Source organism: Notechis scutatus, chromosome 2, assembly GCF_049901735.1.
Source record: "Notechis scutatus isolate UNSWTSFEM ecotype Mainland chromosome 2, rNotScu1.2, whole genome shotgun sequence".
NCBI lineage: Eukaryota > Metazoa > Chordata > Lepidosauria > Squamata > Elapidae > Notechis > Notechis scutatus.
Window position 1 is genome coordinate 5,459,878 of NC_142010.1, and position 20,192 is coordinate 5,480,069.

The 20,192-nt window shown below is 45.5% G+C and overlaps 1 protein-coding gene across 1 annotated transcript; it reads right to left on the reverse strand.

Moving 5' to 3' along the window:
• Positions 1–5,283: 5,283 nt before the first annotated feature.
• LOC113431838 (uncharacterized) lies at positions 5,284–9,223 on the reverse strand. The gene is made up of 2 exons (XM_087953280.1): positions 9,090–9,223; positions 5,284–7,409 (listed from the first exon to the last, which is right to left on the reverse strand). Exon 2 carries the CDS (start codon positions 6,795–6,797, stop codon positions 5,736–5,738), a length of 1,062 nt encoding a protein of 353 aa, XP_087809406.1. The 5' UTR covers positions 6,798–7,409; positions 9,090–9,223; the 3' UTR covers positions 5,284–5,735.
• Positions 9,224–20,192: the final 10,969 nt, after the last annotated feature.

Consider the following 20,192-nt stretch of genomic DNA (forward strand, 5'->3'; position numbering starts at 1 on the left):
CTATCGGCAGACAAAAGCTCCCTGAAGGCAGAGTCCCCAGCTGCTTCAGGGCGTGGCATGGCTGCCCGTGTCCCCTCGCCTTTAGGCAGTCTCTTTCGGGTGATGGAAGCTCCCCAAATGCAGTCACCAGCCACTTCAATCGGCTGGTAGAAGCGGCTTCGCGGTGAGGGAGTGGGTGTGCGCGCGCCCGAGGCCGCTTCTACCGGCCGATCGAAGTGGCTGGTGACTGCACTTGGGGAGCTTCCATCATCCGAAAGAGACTGCCCTAAAAGCGAGGGGACACGGATAGCCATGCCACGCCCTGAAGCGGCTGGGGACTCTGCCTTCAGGGAGCTTTTGTCTGCCGATTAGCGGCCTCGCGGCGAGGGGTGTGTGTGCGCTCGCCCAAGGCTGCTTCTACCGGCCGATCAAGTGGCTGGTGACTGCACTTGGGGAGCTTCCATCGCCCGAAAGAGACTGCCCTAAAGGCGAGGGGACACGGGTAGCCATGCCACGCCCTGAAGCGTCTGGGGACTCTGCCTTCAGGGAGCTTCTATCGGCTATCGGGGTATACTAGCCTAGGCTACCTGAAGGGCACTCCTAAAGGCAAGTTTTCTCCCCACCCGTCCCCCGCCCATCCCCCGCCCATTTCTCTTCACCTCGTGTAGTTCTAACAAACGATGTGAGAAATGGCGGGGAAAAGCATGGTTTAAATAGGCCTAAATTTTGGGGGCGGGGCTTAATTTCACCTCATGCCTAGAAATCATGCTGGGCCTTCCTATTGGTGGAGGCCGTTTTGTTGGAGAAACACGGTATATATATTTTTTTAATTCATAAATATAATATTTATAACATAGTATAATATGGCAACCACTTACACTAGTATATGTTTTTAGTAAAGCTTTTATTTATTTTGACTATTGTCAGGGCATATCGTTTACAAAAAAGCAAAGGAAAAACAAACAAGTATCAAACTATAACAGGTTGATACTTGTTTTTCCTTTGCTTTTTTGTAAGTGGTATGCCCCAACAAGAGTCAAAATAAATAAAAGCAAAACATATACTAAAATAAAATAAAAGAGCAACTTACTAAAAATTAGGCAAAGGCAGGCAAGTTGGCTGGCAGCCCAGGAGTCGGGACTCAACTGGGGCTGGTGGAGGCAGCAGGTAGGCGACCGGAACTGAGGCTCAATCACCAATTGGCGATGGGGCCTTCAGCAGTGATGAGTGGATGAAGATGGCGGCCGGTGAGGCAGGCGGCGATGGCAGGTGGTGTCATCAAGAGCAGCGGGGCAGCCTGGGAGTCGGGACTCAACTGGGGCTGGCGGTGTTAGCAGGTAGGCAACCGGGCCGTGCTTGAGGGCTCACTCACCGATCCGCGGTGGGACCTTCAGCAATGGTGGGCAGGCAAAAATGGCAGCTGGGCAAGACAGGCAGCAATGGCAGGTGGTGTCAGCGAGGGCGATCCGGGAGTCGGGATTCAACTGGGGCTGTTGGCGGTGGCAGGTAGGCCACCGGGACTTGCAGAGCCTCACTCACCCAGTCCCAGAGAGATCAGATGACACAGGGCTGTGGCGAAAGGAAGGCAGCGGTGGCTGGCTAGCTGGCTGGCGAAGGCAGACTGCAGGTAGCCATGGCGCACACGCTAGATAAGGAGTGACTGGGTGGATTGGGCGGGAAGGAGCGGGGCCAGCCAGTGGTATGATTTGCCAGTTTTCCTAACTGCACAGAATCGTAACAGCTGTTTTGCCTGAACTGAGCCGAACCAGTAAAATCCCACCCGATTGTAGTGTGTTTCTTACATATCTTTGTTAAGACTTGTGGACTTCAACTCCCAGAGTTCCTGGTTGAGGAACTCTGGGAGTTGAAGTCCGCAAGTCTTAAAGTGGCCAAGGTTGGAGACCCCTGGCCTATAGTATACATCTATGGCCATGTCATTCTTTTTTTCTTTTATATTGACCCATATGCATTCTATGAGGTCTTAAGCTTTGGTTTCGTGTGTTTCTGTAGCAATATAGTTGTCCTTTACATACAGTGCAACTCCACCTCCTTTTTTATGGGGTCTGGTTTTTTTTTGAACAGTTTATATCCTTCTATCAGTATGTCCCAGTCATGGATTTCATCCCAACAAGTTTCTGTTAGTCCAACTACATCATATCTACCTTCATGTATTAGTAGTTCGAGTTCACGCTGTTTGTTCCCCAGACGTTGTGGATTTGTATATAGGCACTTGAGATCTTTATGTCTGACTGGGTATGCTTCCTATGTTTCCACATTTGCTCTATTAGTTATTTGTTCTGTTTCTTTTTGTTTCTAGGCAGATTCTCAACTTCATTTCCATCCATTGTTTCTCATCCTTCTTTCCGGTGCTATGGAAAACAAGTTAGAGGCAGCCCCTCAAATACTGGAATACTGCTAGCATGTCACCCCTGGTCCTTCTTTTCTCTAGACTGGTCATATCTACATCCTGCAACCAACCGTTCTTCATGTTTTAGTGTCAAGGCCTTTAAATTTTAGTCTTCAGGCCTTTTAAAGATTAGTGTTGCCTATTTCCCAGCAGAAGATGACAGGCAGCATTTTAAAATCATGCAGTATAATTGTAAAAAACATTTGGGAAGATAAAGAATACGCACTGGCAGCCGACAACATTCAGCCTATTTGCTTCTCTGCTTTTACAATGTGGAGCAAACCAAACAGCCCTACTGGTCCCATATTCTCTTCTGATCTATGCTCGGTTCCCCTTCCTGGGAAGAGCACAACTGCAACCCTCCGACATCCTGTGGGTAAGGTGGAAGAGGAAGCTCCTCTGCCCTTGTCCTCTTCCCGACATCCTTTCTAGCAATATTGTGTTTTAACTCCTTTCCCCTCAGCAGTTGCTTCCCTCCAGTTGGATGCTGGATTTCAGCCACCACTGGTGCTGCTATTAGATTGGCAATTTTCTAGGCACATGTGTTATACAGCTCTACGTAGTGACGTAAGTCTGAAAATAGGCTCAGTATCTCTATCTGATGTTTTAAAGATTTTTTTTAATGAAGTGTCCTTTTCCATTGTTAGCCACTACATTCATAATTTTTTCTCCAGGACCATCTAGTCATAGTATGTCCTTTGGGGTCTAGTAGGGACGCCCTCATCATCACTGCAACTGGGCCGGGAGCTTCTTTTGCAGGGACTAAACCAAGGGACAGCATCCTTGCGGGGAACACAATGTGCCATCAGGCAACAAGAAATTCCCTTCTGGATCACTGGAGACTATTCCAGCCAGTTCTTCATCTTGGAAATGCGGGATAACTCCCCCCAAAGGACCTTTGCAATGGACAGAAGCTTAAAGAGTGATGCCTGACCCTACTTAGCTTCACAAGATTAGCCAGGTGCTGCATCATAAAAGTTGATCAAGGTCTCGTTTGTATGTGCAGCCTTAAAACAATTGCCAACTTCATCCCATTAATAGAAGAATGAAATACAGGACAAAACCTTGAAGGCCCCACCCACATTGCTTCCAAACCCATCTAGACAGGAGATATTATTTTTCCACCTGCATTCTTGCAGGGCCCAAATCTCACTAGAGGACAGAGTTCCTCTGAACAGCCTTCCCAATTTCCAGAGGGGTTAAGATTCCAGCATTGAGTGTAGCCAGGCAGCTTGGCCAAAATATTTGGAGGGCACTAATTTCTGGAAAGCTGATCTAAAGTGTCCTGCGCTTTAATTGTTGCCTCTCAGTCCCCTCAAAACCTTTCCACATAGTAAAATGTTATGACTGATTTCCTTTGGCTCCCCAAGATTTAGGAGATGGAAGCACCAGCAGGTCAGAGCCTCCAAGGGAACTAGCTTCACTCCTGGCCAGGGCTGTCTAGGATTTTAAGTCTGCAAATGGCCATGTGCTTCTGTAATTTCCTTAGTATGGAAAGACATATACCCAACAGGGCCTAGAAAAAGAGCACCCGGAAAGGGACTGTCTATATTTGGTAAACAAAACTCACAAAAAGAAATGTTTGAAAGCACTGTAAAAAGAATGGCAGTATGTCTATGCACACAAAAATGTTTCTGCTTGACATGTATTTTTTTAAATTAGAAATTTAATCTAATATTTTAAAAAAACCCACAATAAAATATAAGCAATAAACAAGAAATTGGAAAAAATACCTCAGTGAGGACTTCCCTCCTTTTTTCTATCAAGTAATTCTTATACGCATTCCTGTTTGGGACTTGTGTCCCCTGAGCTAGTCAGAAGAAAACCCTTCTTAAAAATGGATCCTGGCCTGAAGTCCATTCCTGAGAGAAATCCAAGCCAACATTTCCCTTCCACATTGCTCACATCTGGGCAGAACAGGGAGAGTCTATGGTATTTCACCAGGCTCAAGGTTGACTCAGCCTTCCCTCCTTCCGAGGTCGGAAAAAACGAGGACCCAGATTGTTGGGGACAATATACTGACTCTGTAAACTGCTTAGATGGCTGTAAAGCATTGTGAAGCGGTATATAAGTCTAAATACTTTTGCTATTGCAGGAGCAGATACTAGAAAGATAAGACACACAGAACATTATAGGAAATGGATGGGGATAGCTACTAACTAGAGCCGTGATGGTGCACATATGTCACACATGCCAGAGGTGGCACGCAGAGCCCTCTCTGTGGGCATGTGAGCCGTTGTCCCAGATCAGCTGTGCCACGCATGTGCACATGCCTCCCATTGGGCAGCTGGTTGAGTCTCTGCTGTGTATACGTGGGTGTGGGGTGCATGCGGGGGAATGTATCTGTGGGGGGTGGGGTGCATGCAGACACATTTGTAGGGATCCATGCGCACGTGCGGGGGCATGCACGTGTTGCATTTTGGGAATGCACGCACGTGCTTGTGCTTTGGCCACGTGGTGCCGAAAAGGTTAGCCAACGCTGAACTAGAGGATGGGGAGAGAGAGATGGAGAGGGTGTAGCACTAGGTAGATATGGAGATTAGGATTAGAGATAAGTAGAGGTTTGGATCAGAGAATGATGGAAAAAGTCTACGGACATTCTCAGGCATCCAGGTCATGGTTATCCCAAAGTTGCTTTCTGAAGAGTCAACTCTACTTTGTTTTTTCCTTGGAGACATTTTGCTTCTCGTTCAAGAAACCTCTCCAGCTGTGACTGGATGGTGGGGAATGCAACGGTGTGGGAGTATGCCAATTGTGGAGGCTTTGCATTTTGCTATTTGCTATATATGTGGTGTATTGGTTTCTGTATTAAGGTTTTATTGCTGTAAGCCATCTGGAGTCCCATTGAGTTGGGCTGACATACACAATTTCTTAACAAAAATACATGCATACATACATACGTATCTATATCCTGCCTTTATTATACAATACAAGTAAGTCAAAGTGGCAAATATACCTAATAGAGATCTAAGCACCTTTTCTCTGGCCCAGCATGGAAATTCCCCTCGACTCTGTGAAAGGGAACAACTGCACAACACCAGAGAAAGGAAGCTCAGATCTCCTCCCTCATTTTCTATACTAAGACATGTTTGACTAAAAACAATTAAGGCAACAAATTAAATGGTTAATTTCTCATCCGGGCTTCCAAAGAGAGAAGAGAAAATAAAATCAAGATTCCTCTACACACATCAAATTTTGCTTCATATGGAATTTGTGTGCGATAAGAGTGGAATTTTGTGCGAAACATTTCCCACAATCTGGGGATTTGAATGGTTTCTCTCCTGTGTGTAACCTTACATGATTTATAGGGCTACAGCTGACAGTGAAATCTTTCCCACAATCTGGACACTCATTTGGTTTCTCCCGTGTGAGTCTTCTGGTGTATCACCAAGCGGGAATTCCGACTGAACCTTTTCCCACATTCAGGACACTCATATGGTTTTTCTCCAGTGTGAGTCCTCTGGTGCATCACCAGATTGGAATTCTGCTGGAAACTTTTCCCACAATCTGGACACTTATATGGTTTCTCTCCTGTGTGAGTCCTCTGGTGTATCACCAGGTGGGAATTCTGACTGAACTTCTTCCCACAATCTGGACATTCATATGGTTTCTCTCCTGTGTGAGTCATCTGGTGTATAACCAGGTGGGAATTCCGACGGAACCTTTTCCCACAATATGAACACTCGTACGGTTTCTCTCCTGTGTGAGTCTGCTGGTGTTCTATGAGGGAGGAATTCCGACTGAACCTTTTCCCACAATCTGGGCACTCATACGGTTTTTCTCCAGTGTGAGTCCTCTGGTGTATCACCAGGTGGGAATTCTGACTGAACCTTTTCCCACAATCTGGGCACTCATATGGTTGCTCTCCTGTGTGAGTCATCTGGTGTTCCACCAGGTAGGAATTCCGACTGAAACTTTTCCCACAATCCAGGCACTCATATAGTTTTTCTCCAGTGTGAGTCCTCTGGTGTGTCACAAGGTTCGAATTCTGACTGAAACTTTCACCACAATACAGACACTCATATGGTTTCTCTCCTGTGTGAGTCCTTTGGTGTTCTATAAGGGAGGAATTCCGACTGAAACTTTTTCCACAATCTGGGCACGCATATGGTTTTTCTCCTGTGTGAGTCCTCTGGTGTATCACCAGGTTCGAATTCTGACTGAAACTTTTCCCACAATCACTACATTTATATGGTTTCTCTCCTGTGTGTGTCCTGTGATGTTCCACCAGAATGGACTTCCGACTGAAACGTTTCCCACAATCTGGGCACTCGTATGGTTTTTCTCCTGTGTGACTCCTCTGGTGTGTCACCAAGTTGGAATTATTCACAAAACTTTTCCCACAATCCAGACACTCATATGATTTATCTCCAGTGTGAGTCCTCTTGTGTTTCGCCAGATTGGTTTGCATGATAAATCTTTTGTCACAATGGGAGCAGTGGTAGTGTTTCTCTTTGGTACGGCTCCTTCCAGGAATCACGATAGACCTGTTCTGAGTAAAGCTTCTGACATACCTCAAACTTTTGTATGGCTTTTCATTGGGAGGTTCGACTTCTGCATCAATCAGATGTGATCTGCAATCTGTGTTGTTCCTAAACTAGGCAGTCTGTGTGATTTTCCAACATTGATATTCTTGGATTCTTGAGAAGGCCAACAATGTTTAGGATCCCTTACCTAGTGGTTCTTTGATTCAAGGTACTATTTCCTTCCCCAAAGGCTTTCGTTAATGCCTGCCAGTTTTGGCTATCCAGGTCTGTCCTTTTTATTCCCACTGACTTCCAAGTTTTCTTTATTTATAAATTATGCTCCTTGACTTCTCATGTAATGTTTTCTTGAGTCCCAGATACACTATTTTGTTCTTTGTTCTTATAATTCTCTCCACTGTCTCTCATCAGCTGGAGAAGGAGAAGAGATTTATGCTTCCTGGAAGAAATGGAAGATTTTGATTGATGATTTGTTTTACATTTTAATGCTGTTTCTCATTCTCTGTTGTCCAGAGTGCTCTTCTTGGCATCCTCTTTGTCTGTAAGATTCATATTAATGGGTTAGTTTCATTTATATTTAAAAATAGGTGCATGATATGTGAAAGCAGCAGAAATGCCTCATATGTTCTCATGAAAAAACAAACATCAGAATTCTAATTTAATCTCTAAGATTAACTATAATTCATTTGCCGCGTAGAGGGATAGCAGATCCAAATATCAACCCAATCAAAAAATTCTTGTCTTGGCTTCAATAAATCACACAGTGCACTCAGAAAGTATTCATAGTATTCTGATCCCCTCTACTTCTATTACTTTTGTTACACTGCAGCCTGATTCTACAGTTGTTAAAAATCATTTTTTTCTCATTAATCTACACTCATAATGACAAAGTAAAATCTGCCCACCAATGGTCACTATCCAACCTGGCTGAGCTTGAGTGGACTTGCAAAGAAGAAGGGCAGAAAATCCCCCAATCCAGGTGTGCAAAGCTTATCGCCTGATACCCAAAAAGACTTAGAGGCTGTAATCGCTGCCAAAGGTGCTTCAGCAAAGTACTGAGTGAAGGACCTGAATACTTATGCCAAAGTGGTATTTCAAGTTTTGTTGTTTTTAATACATTTTCAGACATTTTCTAACATTCTGTTTTCACTTTGTCGTTATGGATGTAGATGAATGAGAAAAACGAATTTCAAGAAGTGTAAAACGAGGCGGCAGCATAACAAAATCGACAGAAAGGAAAAGGGTCTGAATAGTTTCTGAATGCACCGTATATGGCAGTGGTTCCCAACCTTTTTTTCACCCCGCACCCCTAAAGAAATTTCACTCGAACCTCGCACCCCCTGAAATTTAGACTTTAGGAACTACTGAACGTGTTAAATATATGGTAGGATTGAATCTTTTCAGCTATGTATGTGGCGGCCACTAAATAACGATACTTAACTCTAAAATGAAAACAAAGTTAATCCATTGCATAATAAATAAAAATGCCAACATATAGCCAATATCCTATTATTTACCTGGACTTTTCTCGCACCCCCTGGAATATCGTCTCGCACCCCCAGGGGGTGTGAGCACCCCAGGTTGGGAACCCCTGGTATATGGGATCCTGTTTACACAGAAATACACGCCTAAGGATTTATCTATGGAAGCAATTATGTGTATTTCAGTCTGCAAAATGCCTCAGAAGTGGATTCGCTCCTTTATCTTGATCTGATTTTAGGAAGGGGGGGGGGGAACATACTAACAGACGAAATGGTGAACAAAATCTAGGCAAGGCTTAAAGCAGGGGTGTCCAACCTTGGCAACTTTAAGCCTGGAGGACTTCAACTCCCAGAATTCCCCAGCCAGCTTTGCTGGCTGGGGAATTCTGGGAGTTGAAGTCCTCCAGGCTTAAAGTTGCCAAGGTTGGACACCCTGGCTTAAAGCATCTGTTCTGCCTATGAAACTCCTCGCTTTCCAGGAGAGCATCATGTCAATAAAACCACAAGGAATTGAAATGCTACGCGAAGACTGAAGGGGATAAAAGTATGAAATGAAGACTTTTTAACCCCCCCATTGGTAAAATCACAGGCAACAATTTTAAATCATGCAGCAAAAGGATAATAAAATCCGGGGAGGGGAAGAATATGAAGCAGCAGCCGACATGTTTCAGCCTTCTCCCTTCCCTGCTCCCCCGCCGACTTGCTCCCGGCTTCTCCTCCGACCTGCCCTCCACTCACCTCCCAGGAGCCGCTTCAACCCTTCAAACAGCACAAGAGGCTCCGCCGACGCCATTATCCTCCCGTGGATGAGCCGGAAGAGGAACTTCCTTTGTCCTCCTCCTCCTCCTCCTCCTCCACCACCACCACTTCCTCTCTAGCAATGTAATACTCTATCATTTCAATTGGTTCCAGCTGGGCTTCTGTCCCTCCCGTAGGATGTGAATAGTAGCGATGCCGCTGCTTTACTCTATTTTCTGCTTTCTAGGGGCTTCTTTGTACAGCGCCATCTAGCGACAATAAGGTTGAAAGTCATCCTCGTCCTATCTCTACCCTAATTAGAGATTATTAGAGCCTGATTTCACCTAGTCTATAATGTGTACTTTTGGTTTTTCTTGCCTAAGTGTAGAACTTTACTTTTCTCTACATTGAATTTCATTTTATTAGATACGGCCCAATGTTCTAGTCTGTCAAGATCAGGGGTGGGATTCAATTTTTTTTAACAACCAGTTCTGTGGGCGTGGCTAAGTTGGTGAGTGTGGCTTGGTGGTCATGTTATTGGCTGGGCGTGGCCAACTCAATATCACTCCCATCCAGGCACGAATCTCCTCACCTGGCCTCTCGTGACTGTGGGGATGCTACAACAGTCGTTTGTGTGAAAAATGGTCATAGGTCACTTTTTTCAGTGCCATTGTAACTTTGAATGATCACTCAACACAAGCAAAGTACCAGCAAAGGAGGGGGAAAAAACTCCAGAGACGTTCCTGAGACTGAAAGTCTAGTCCTGCCAAGAACGTAATAAGGGTTAACAGAGAGGCAGTTTCTGTAAGCAACAGCAGAATGTTTCCTTCCTGCCTTCCTTACAGGATTAGGCCAGTAATTTCTTCTAACAACCGGTTCTCCAAACTGCTTAGAACGTTAACAACCAGTTATAGTGAATAGCTGCAAACTGGTAGAATCCCACCCCTGGTCAAGATCCATCTGGATCTTGAGCCTATCTTCTTGGGTGTTAGCTAGTCCTGCCAGCTTAGTATCATCTGCAAATTTGGTAAATTCCCCTTCTATTTCCTCATCTGTCATTTATGAAGATATTGAAGAGTGCTGGGCCTAAGATAGAACCTTGTGGCACCCCACTGCTTACTTTCTGTTATATATTTGCATACTTACCTATGATGGGTTTGTCCGTGGCGGCGGGAGATTTGAAGAGCCGTCATTGGCTATAAGCCGCGAGCAGCTGGCTATTAAAAAGGCTGCTGCGGTTTCTCCGTGTTCAGATTCTAGAAAGAAATAAAGTAAGAAAAAGGTCAACTGGGGCTCGAGTCTCCTTTCCCGCAATGCAACACTTTCCTCCATGTAGACGTAGATCCATTAAAGACTACTTGTTGAGTACTGTTTGTCAGCCAGTTATGGATCCTTCTGGTGGTGATGCTATCTATCTCATTTTTTTCTAGCTTACCAAGAAATAGGTTGCGGTCTACTTTGTCGAATGCGTTGCTGAAATCTAAGTACTGTATATTAGGTCCACAGTATTTTGCTGGTCTATTAATTTGGTCACTATGTTGACGAATGAAATAAGGATTGGTTTGGCATGATCTGTTTTTAACAAACCCGTGCTGATTGCTAGTTATTACTTTACTTGTTTCTAGATGTTGGTAGATGTTTTTTTTATTATCTTTTCCAGTATCTTCCTGGATAGTGATGTGTTGTGGCTCCGGACTTGGATTCAGCTCCTGTGGCTGATATGAGCTCAAGTGAGGAGGACATGGCAGAGAAATATGAGCCAGCATGGCTCAGTGATTGGAATGGTAATCAGGAGGAGGAGATGGACGTGACAAGAGAGGGCAGACCTGATTTAGTAGAATGGTCAGGACCTTCGACCTCCTCTGGTTCAGTATCTGATCATCAGCCGGGAATGGCTGACAGAGAAGTTTTAAGAGAGTCTTCAAGTGGAGACGAGAACTTGGAGAATTGTTGGTTAGATGTCAGGAATAGACGCCACTTTAAGAGGCAAGGCCAGCTGGAACGCAGGAGACGGGCAAGTCAGTAATTAGGGAAATTAACTGTTGCCCTAATAACTATAAAAGGATCCGCCTGAGTTTGAAAATTTGTCAGGAACAAAGCGTTTAATTTACGTGGAGAAGCAACGGTCAAAGCTCGGAGGCTTGTGGATTTTAGCCAGGATTAATGTGCTGTAGACTGTGAATAATAGCAGCCGTTATCTTCTGAAACTCCTCTTCGTTTGTTTTGCTTTTGAGGACGGCTGCTTTCGGCGTTGCTTATTTGATTTTGAAGGTGGGACATAACATTTTTGTTCCTGACCTAACAGACCATCTTTGCAACGATGGATTCAAACCAATTGCAAAAATTGGTGGAGCAGCAACAACTACAGATTAATCAATTACTTCAGAGTAACGTAACGTTACAGAATCAGGTAACTCAACTGTTGAATTATGTTACCAATTTACAAGGTACTGCTGCTGCCCCCCTGCCCCTCCCTTGAGAAAAAGCCTGGTAGCTATGCCAGAAAAATTTTCTGGGCAAACGGACATGTTTTCGACATTTGTTGGTCAGTGCCAACTGTATTTTTCTGTGAGGCTTGAAGAATTCCCAACCGACCGGGCTAAGGTGGGATTTATAATTAGTTTATTAACTGGGCAGGCTGCCAAATGGGCTACTCCCTTATTAGTGCAAGATAGCCCATTATTGGACAATTTCCAGGGGTTTCTTCAACAAATGAAAGTAATGTTTGAGAACCCAATTAAATTACAAATTGTGGACAGAAAGTTAATGGACATTAATCAAGGAAAACGTTCCCTGCAAGAGTACGTTGCAGAATTCCGTTTGTTGTGCATGGACTCTAACTAGAACGAACCGGCTCATATGGCTGCATTCCAGGAAGGCTTGTCTGATGCCATCAAGGATGAGCTAGTCCATGCAGAGTGGGCTTCAACTTTGGATGCATTAATAATCCAATGTTTGCGTATTGAAGCTCGCTTACAGCAACGTGGGAGTAAACGGACCGTTGTGGAACCACCTGTATTTCCTCGCACACGCATTACGCCTATGAGAGTTTTTCAACCCAAGATTCAAGCAGAGGAGCCGATGGAGATAGGCGCACTCTGCCCTCGCTTAACGGCGCGAGAACGTTCGAGAAGGTTCCAGGAAGGCTTGTGCCTTTATTGCGGGGGTACGGGACATTTTGCAAAGGCTTGTACTCGGAGAGGGACTCGTAGACCGGTGCCCGAAACCACTCCTGGCCCGTCGGGAAATGGGGTGGGCCCGACCTCGGAGAAACCCTAGGTCGGGCACAACCTACACCCCCATCCCAAATTGCCGAAGTAAATCCTGGTCCTCCTCGGCATTTACTGTTGGACACTCGTATATTTTTGCAGTCCCAGAAGGAGGGAATTCCCGCTGTGGTGCTGGTGGATTCAGGGGCTACAACCAGTTTTATGGACTGTGCTTTTGTGAAACATTTTGGAGTTCCATTAATTCCTGTAAATCCCCCCATGAAGGTGGAAACCGTAGATGGGCGTGAACTTAAGTCGGGACCTATTCGCTTTGCCACCCAGCCAGTATGCATGCTTATTGGGGATCATGAGGAGGCGATAAGTTTTTATGTCACCTCGAACCTCCATCTCCCTTTGGTGCTCGGAGTATCCTGGCTGCGTTTGCACGATCCGTTGGTGGCTTGGGCGCAGAACGCCATTTCTTTTCCAAGCCTACAATGTGTGGACCACCTGAGGCATGTCTGCGCGGGCCAAAACATCGCCGCTCCTGCTGTCTCGATTCCTTCGGAACTGTCGGATTTCTCCGATGTTTTCAGCAAACAGGAGGCAGACCGATTACCACCACATCGTGTTTATGATTGTCCCGTGGACTTGATACCGGGCGCTCCATTGCCAAAGGGGAGGTTATATTCCTTGTCAGAGCCCGAGTTAGTTGCACTCCAAGAGTTTTTAGATAAAAACTTAGCTTGGGGATTTATTCGACCCTCGTCGTCCCCTCTTTCGGCGCCCGTTCTCTTTGTTAAGAAGAAGTCGGGAGAACTTCGTCTCTGTTGTGATTATAGACGCCTGAACTCTATCACCGTGAAGAATATCGCCGCTCATTCCGCTCATTCCGGAATTGATGGAGCGGTTGCGGGAGGCTACTATCTTCACTAAACTAGATCTGCATGGGGCCTATAATCTGGTTCGGATGCGCAAGGGGGATGAGTGGAAGACGGCGTTTGGCACTCGTTATGGTCATTTCGAGTACACCGTCATGCCATTTGGCCTGACCAATGCTCCTGCTGTATTCCAGCATTTGATGAATGATATTTTTCGGGACATGCTGGATAAGTTTGTTGTCATATATTTGGACGACATTTTGATTTATTCTAGGTCCAGAGATCAACATCTTCAGCAGGTTCGTCAAGTGCTTCAGCGTCTTCGGGAGCATAAACTCTACGTGAAACTGGAGAAGTGTTTCTTTTTTCAGTCGTCAATAGAGTTTTTAGGGCACATCATTTCTCCCGAAGGCATTGCTATGGACCCAAAAAAGGTTGAGGCATTATGTAGTTGGGAAGCTCCTCGTCGAGTCAAGGACGTACAATGACTTTTGGGATTCGCCAACTACTATCGGACTTTTATTCCGGACTTTGCGAAAGTAATGGACCCCATAACTCAGCTCCTTCGTAAGAAGGTTCCGTTTGTGTGGGGGCCTCCGCAACAACAGGCTTTTGAGATTTTAAAGAAAGCATTTGTAGCCGAACCGATATTGAGGCATTCTGATCCGAATCGTCCATTTGTGGTTGAGACAGATGCTTCTAATGTCGCTATCGGAGCAGTATTATTACAAGCTTCAAAGGATGGCGCACCTCTTTTCCCTTGTGCATACTATTCTAGGAAGCTCACAGCTTCAGAGCGCAATTACACCATCTGGGAAAAGGAGTTGTTGGCCATTAAGGCTGCTTTCGAGACTTGGAGACATCATTTAGAGGGGGCTCGGCACAAGGTAGAGGTTCGGACGGATCATCGAAACTTGGAACATTTAACCACAGCTAGGAAATTGAATCAACGCCAGATTCGATGGTCGTTGTTTTTCACTCGATTCAATTTCTCCATTACTTATGTTCCAAGTGGACAGAACCGGAGGGCAGACGTGTTGTCTCGGAAGCCTGAGTATATTTGCTCCGAAGATCCTCTTCCTTTACGAACAGTGTTACCACCGGAATCTTTGGCCGTACTGCAAGATCCGGTAGATTTGCGGGCTCGCCACGGGAGGCGCAACGTTTGGATGCGTGGACGCAGCAGAGACGTGGGGACGTTGGACCTGATTCTCCATGGTCTTTTGAAGAAGGTCTGCTCAGACATCGGAGTTTGTTATATGTGCCTACCAGACCGTTGAGAGCTCTCATCATGACACAATGTCATGATAACCCCGCTGCTGGTCATTTTGGATTTCATAAAACATTGCATTTAGTCACCCGGACTTTTTGGTGGCCTCGGGTTCGCCATGATGTGTCCTCTTACGTCGCTTCTTGCATTCAGTGTAGGCAAGCGAAAGCGGCGTCGGGTGCGCCCCCTGGACTCCTTCAACCATTGCCGACTCCGGACAGACCATGGGGAACGATCTCCATGGACTTTCTCACGCACTTACCATCTTCGTCGGGATTCACGACGGTGCTTGTGGTAGTGGATATGCTGACTAAAATGGCTCATTTCATTCCCTGTCGGAAATTGCCATCGTCCCATACTACGGCCCAGCTATTTTTGCAGCATCTCTTTCGTCTGCATGGACTGCCGGATAGAGTGGTTTCTGATCGTGGGGTTCAGTTTACGGCGCAATTTTGGAAACAGTTAATGGCGGCGCTACAAGTTCAAGTATGTTTAGCATCAGCGCACCATCTGGAAACTGATGGCGGGACGGAGAAGGTGATTGGTATTCTTACCCAATATTTGAGGTGTTTCGTTAATATGCGACAAAATGATTGGGCGAAATATCTCCCATTAGCAGAATTCGCTTTTAACAACTCGCAGCACACCTCCACTCGTGTCACGCCATTTTTTGCGAATGTGGGTTATAATCCGCGCTTCTTCCCATTAACGATGATGGATTCCCTGGTTCCTGAGACCCAAGATTTTCTGGAAGAACTACAAGCGGTCCACCGTTTAGTAGTACAACAACTTAACAGGGTTTGCGGACCGATCACGTCGAGCAACGCCTCCGTTAGCTGTGGGTGATAAGGTGTGGTTATCCACAAAACATCTGAGGATCGATCGCCCTATTAGAAAGCTAGACCATCGTTTCATTGGTCCCTTCCCGATTGAGGCGGTTATTAACCCTGTGGCATACCGACTCACTTTGCCAAGTTCTATGCGCATTCACCCTGTTTTCCATCGATCTCTTTTGGTTCCTGATTCTCCGGAGTGTCATCTGTGTGATTCTGCTGGTACGACTCCCTCATCGACGCCCCCTGAGGAGGCTGCTGTTGATGACACGGTGGTCAGCGTTAGTGATTCGCGTTGGCTCAAGGGTCGTTTCCAGTATTTAGTCGGGAGGAGAGTGGATGACTCGGAGATTTGCTCATGGACGGATGCGTCTGCGATTCATGCTCCAGATATTATTCGGGACTTTCATAAACGTTTCCCTTCGAAACCGCATCCAGATCGTCAGACCCGGGGGAAGGGCCCTGCGGTGAGGGATAGTGTTGTGGCTCCGGACTTGGATTCAGCTCCTGTGGCTGATATGAGCTCAAGTGAGGAGGACATGGCAGAGAAATATGAGCCAGCATGGCTCAGTGATTGGAATGGTAATCAGGAGGAGGAGATGGACGTGACAAGAGAGGACAGACCTGATTTAGTAGAATGGTCAGGACCTTCGACCTCCTCTGGTTCAGTATCTGATCATCAGCTGGGAATGGCTGACAGAGAAGTTTTAAGAGAGTCTTCAAGTGGAGATGAGAACTTGGAGAATTGTTGGTTAGATGTCAGGAATAGACGCCGCTTTAAGAGGCAAGGCCAGCTGGAACGCAGGAGACGGGCAAGTCAGTAATTAGGGAAATTAACTGTTGCCCTAATAACTATAAAAGGATCCACCTGAGTTTGAAAATTTGTCAGGAACAAAGCGTTTAATTTACGTGGAGAAGCAACGGTCAAAGCTCGGAGGCTTGTGGATTTTAGCCAGGATTAATGTGCTGTAGACTGTGAATAATAGCAGCCGTTATCTTCTGAAACTCCTCTTCGTTTGTTTTGCTTTTGAGGACGGCTGCTTTCGGCGTTGCTTATTTGATTTTGAAGGTGGGACATAACAGTGATGTTAGGCTGCTTGGTCTGTAGTTTCCTGGGTCTGTTTCCCTCCGGTTTTTGAAGATGGGAACAGCTCTTTTCACATCAGCTCTTTTCCATTCGTCTGGTAGTTCCCCGGTGCTCCAAGATTTTTGAAAGATATGGTGCAGTGGTTCTGAGCTGACATCTACCAGCTCCTTTAGAAGGAGGAGGAGGGGGGAGAAGGTGGAGGGAGGGAGGAGGAGCAGGAGGACGACGACAAGGAGGAGAAGAAGAAGAGGAGGAGAAGAAGAGGAGGAGGAAGAGGAGAAGAAGAGGAGAAGAAGAAGAGGAGGAGGAGGAGGAGAAGAAGAGGAGGAGGAAGAGGAAGAGGAGAAGAAGAGGAGAAGAAGAAGAGGAAGAGGAGGAGGAGGAGAAGAAGAGGAAGCGGAGGAGGAAGAGGAAGAGGGGGAGGAGGGAGGAGGAGGTAGAGTTGGAGAAAGAGAAGAAGACCACCACTGTAGGATTTCTTTGGGTGTTTTTTTTAAGTGTATTTGTTTCCATAGCAAAAGCAACCATTTCCTTTTTATGGAGCTTCTGTTTTATCCCGGGTGGATTTTCTTCCTCGCAGCTGGTCTTACCTCCCAGTTCCAGCTCCTGTGGCTCTACTCAAGGTAAGGTTTGCGCTCGGTCAAAGGGTGGGAGCCAGCGGGTGGACAAGGCCATGTGGGCAGTGCAGCCTTGTGTTCCCGCGCAGCCTGGATTAATTGCTTTGGGGGGGACATTTCTCTGTGGACCATGAAAGTTTTCTCGCGGACCACCAGTGCTCCCCAGCCCACTGGTTGGCGACCACTGGACTAGATGATCTCCGAGGCCCTTTCCAACTCCGATATTCTGAATTGAAAGAAATTGCAGTAGGGCCCTTTCAAGCTATAACCAGCGAGCTGTAGCGATCCTGGGGCGCCCTCTGCTGGATTGAGATGGAACCCTGCAGCTCCGGTTCTGAGATCCAATTATCTCCACTGTAAATACTGTAAATCAGTGCTCTCCAACCTTGGCAACTTTAAGACTTGTGGACTTCAACTCCCAGGGTTGAAGCTTTGCTGGCTGAGGAATTCTGGGAGTTGAAGTCCACAAGTCTTAAAGTTGCCAAGGTTGGAGAGCCCTGGTGCAAACACTTCCTTCTGTGAAACCATAGAGTTTTTAGTGAACGGCTGACTGTACACCAAGGATGGGCAAAATGAGGAAGAGAGCATTTGGGGTGCAGGAGGGGCTTGTCATCAACCACTCTCAGGTTTTGATGAGAGCAGGCATGATGGAGAGGGCCGAGTCAAGGCTCTGACGGGCAACCTCTACTAGCCCTTTCTATGTCTGGGGAGACCGGACTGAAACCTGGTGACAAAATTTGCTCCAGACCTCCCATGTGCTGGATCCCAAGTCACAAAGGCAATGCTGGCTGAGAATTATGGGTCTTCCATTTCAGATATACTTCGAAGACACCACAAGGTTTGGAAGGCAGGCAGGCTAATGCAGGGAATCCTCATTTAGTGACCACAATTGGGATCCGCAGTTGGGTTGTTAAATGAAGTGGTTGTCAGTAAAACTGCTACTGTGCTTATGAAGTTACTCCGCTGAGTTCGCCTTGCAAGAATAGGTTGGGATAGTTACTCTCTCATTACTGCCCTAACTGCAAGTGGTTGCTAAATGAGGCGGTTGCTAAATGAGGACCACTTGTAGTTTTTAGGCAGGGATTTTCATAGAGGAGAGACCGTATCAAAAGCGTGGAAAGAGTTTCACTCGGAAAGGAGAAGTGAATTCTCGTGAAAGGATCCACGTAGGAGGTGGACTGTGTAAGTCAGCGGGAAGTCACAGTTCTCATAGGAGGATCCACAAAGGGAAAAAATTAGGAAAAGCTCCTCCTACAACCTCCCCCCTGCCGAGCCTTTTCAAAACAGAAAGTGTTCTGGGGGACAGAAGGACAGGGCACCACTGTTTCCTGCCATCTCGTATAGGAATCCCTGAGGTCATTTAAATTCTCAGCAACTCAGCTGACTTATAAAAAGAATCCCGTTCTTTTTTCAGGTGCCAAGTATTTGTAATGGCAAAATCGAAGCCGAGACGGGACTCCAGTTTTAAATGCTCTGGACTCTCACAGTGCAAATTCCTCAATTCCAACTACTGCTGGCCTTAAATGCAAGCTACTCAATGCAAGAGGCCTCGCGAATAAAATACCTGAATTTTTCCTCCTACTAAATATGGCTAAATTCGACATTATATTTGTCTGTGAAACATGGCTCAACGCATCTTTCCCTGACTCCATTACCACAGTAAGAGACTATCATGTTTACCGATCAGATCGTGAAATTCGTAGAGGAGGTGGTGTTGCTATCTTCTATAAAAAGTCCTTACATCTAAAAAATATCCAAGTTACCCAGGAGCTTGCTCTTCCTGAGACCATCATCTGTGAACTATCCTTAAATATCACAATTCGATTCTTACTATGTTACAGAGCACCTGATTATGACATCGATCATGTAAACAAGCTAAATACACTACTAACATGGGCAGCATCCTGCCCATACCCTTTTATCTTTCTTGGTGATTTCAATCCACCTCATATTGACTGGACCCTAAATGAATGTACATCTTGAACCATACACGCAACCTTCTACAATGCTGTTACAAATCTGGGACTGGAACAACTAGTAACCAACAACACTAGACTAAACAACTGCCTCGATCTCATCTTCTGCAATAGTTTGAATTTAATTTACGGAATACAAACTAAAGAACCCTTTTCCAGCAGTGACCACAATATGATTGACTTTTGTCTCAACATACGCCCACACAAAAACCACCACAATGATGTAATCCCCAATTATAACTTCAAAAAAGGCAACTATGATCTTATAGACAACGATCTCTCATCCCTTGATTGGCAATCTCTATTCACTGGATGCAATACTGTTGAAGACCATTACAACATATTTTTACTTGAAGTCAAAAGAGTCATCAAACTATATGTACCAACAACAACTCCCAAAACAAAACAAAAAAACAGATTACCCATAACTATAAGGAAACTTCAATCCAAAAAGAGATCACTTTGGCGGAAAAACAAATCTGGTCACATTGCCAATTTCAAAAGCTGATACAAAAATTTATGCCACCAGATAAAGACTGAATGCACCAATTATCACATTAAACAAGAGGAAAACCTTCTAAGCACCAATTCCACCCGTGCTTTTTACAATGTTGTAAACAACAAACTAAAAGACTCAAGGTCCATCCCACCCCTGATAGGACCTAATGGTAAAGACCGCAACGACACCATTAAAGCCAACATCTTTAACACATTCTTCGGCTCAGTATTTGTAAACAGCAATGGATCATGCCCAGTATTTCCTAGCCGAACCACAGATAACTACAATGATCTAATACATATCGATTTTACAGAAGACAATGTTGAAAAAGCACTTCGCAATCTAAAACCATCTCTATCTATTGGACCGGATGGAATATGTGCCTACTTCTTAAAAAAGCTATCCATTACCATAGCCAAACCTCTAAGCATAATCTTTGAAAAATCTTTCAGGACCAGCTCCTTGCCAAAACTATGGTCACAAGCCACAGTCATCCCCATCTTCAAAAAGGGAGACCCCAGCCTAGTTGAAAATTACAGACCAATCTCCTTACGCTGAGTCACCTGTAAAGTCATGGAATCAATTATTAACCAATCCATCATCCTCCACTTAGAGACAAACAACCTACTCTCCAATAAACAATTTGGTTTCAGAAAAAAACTATCCTGTAATCTGCAACTCTTACACTGCAAAAACATATGGACGACACAACTCAATCAGGGTAAAGCAAT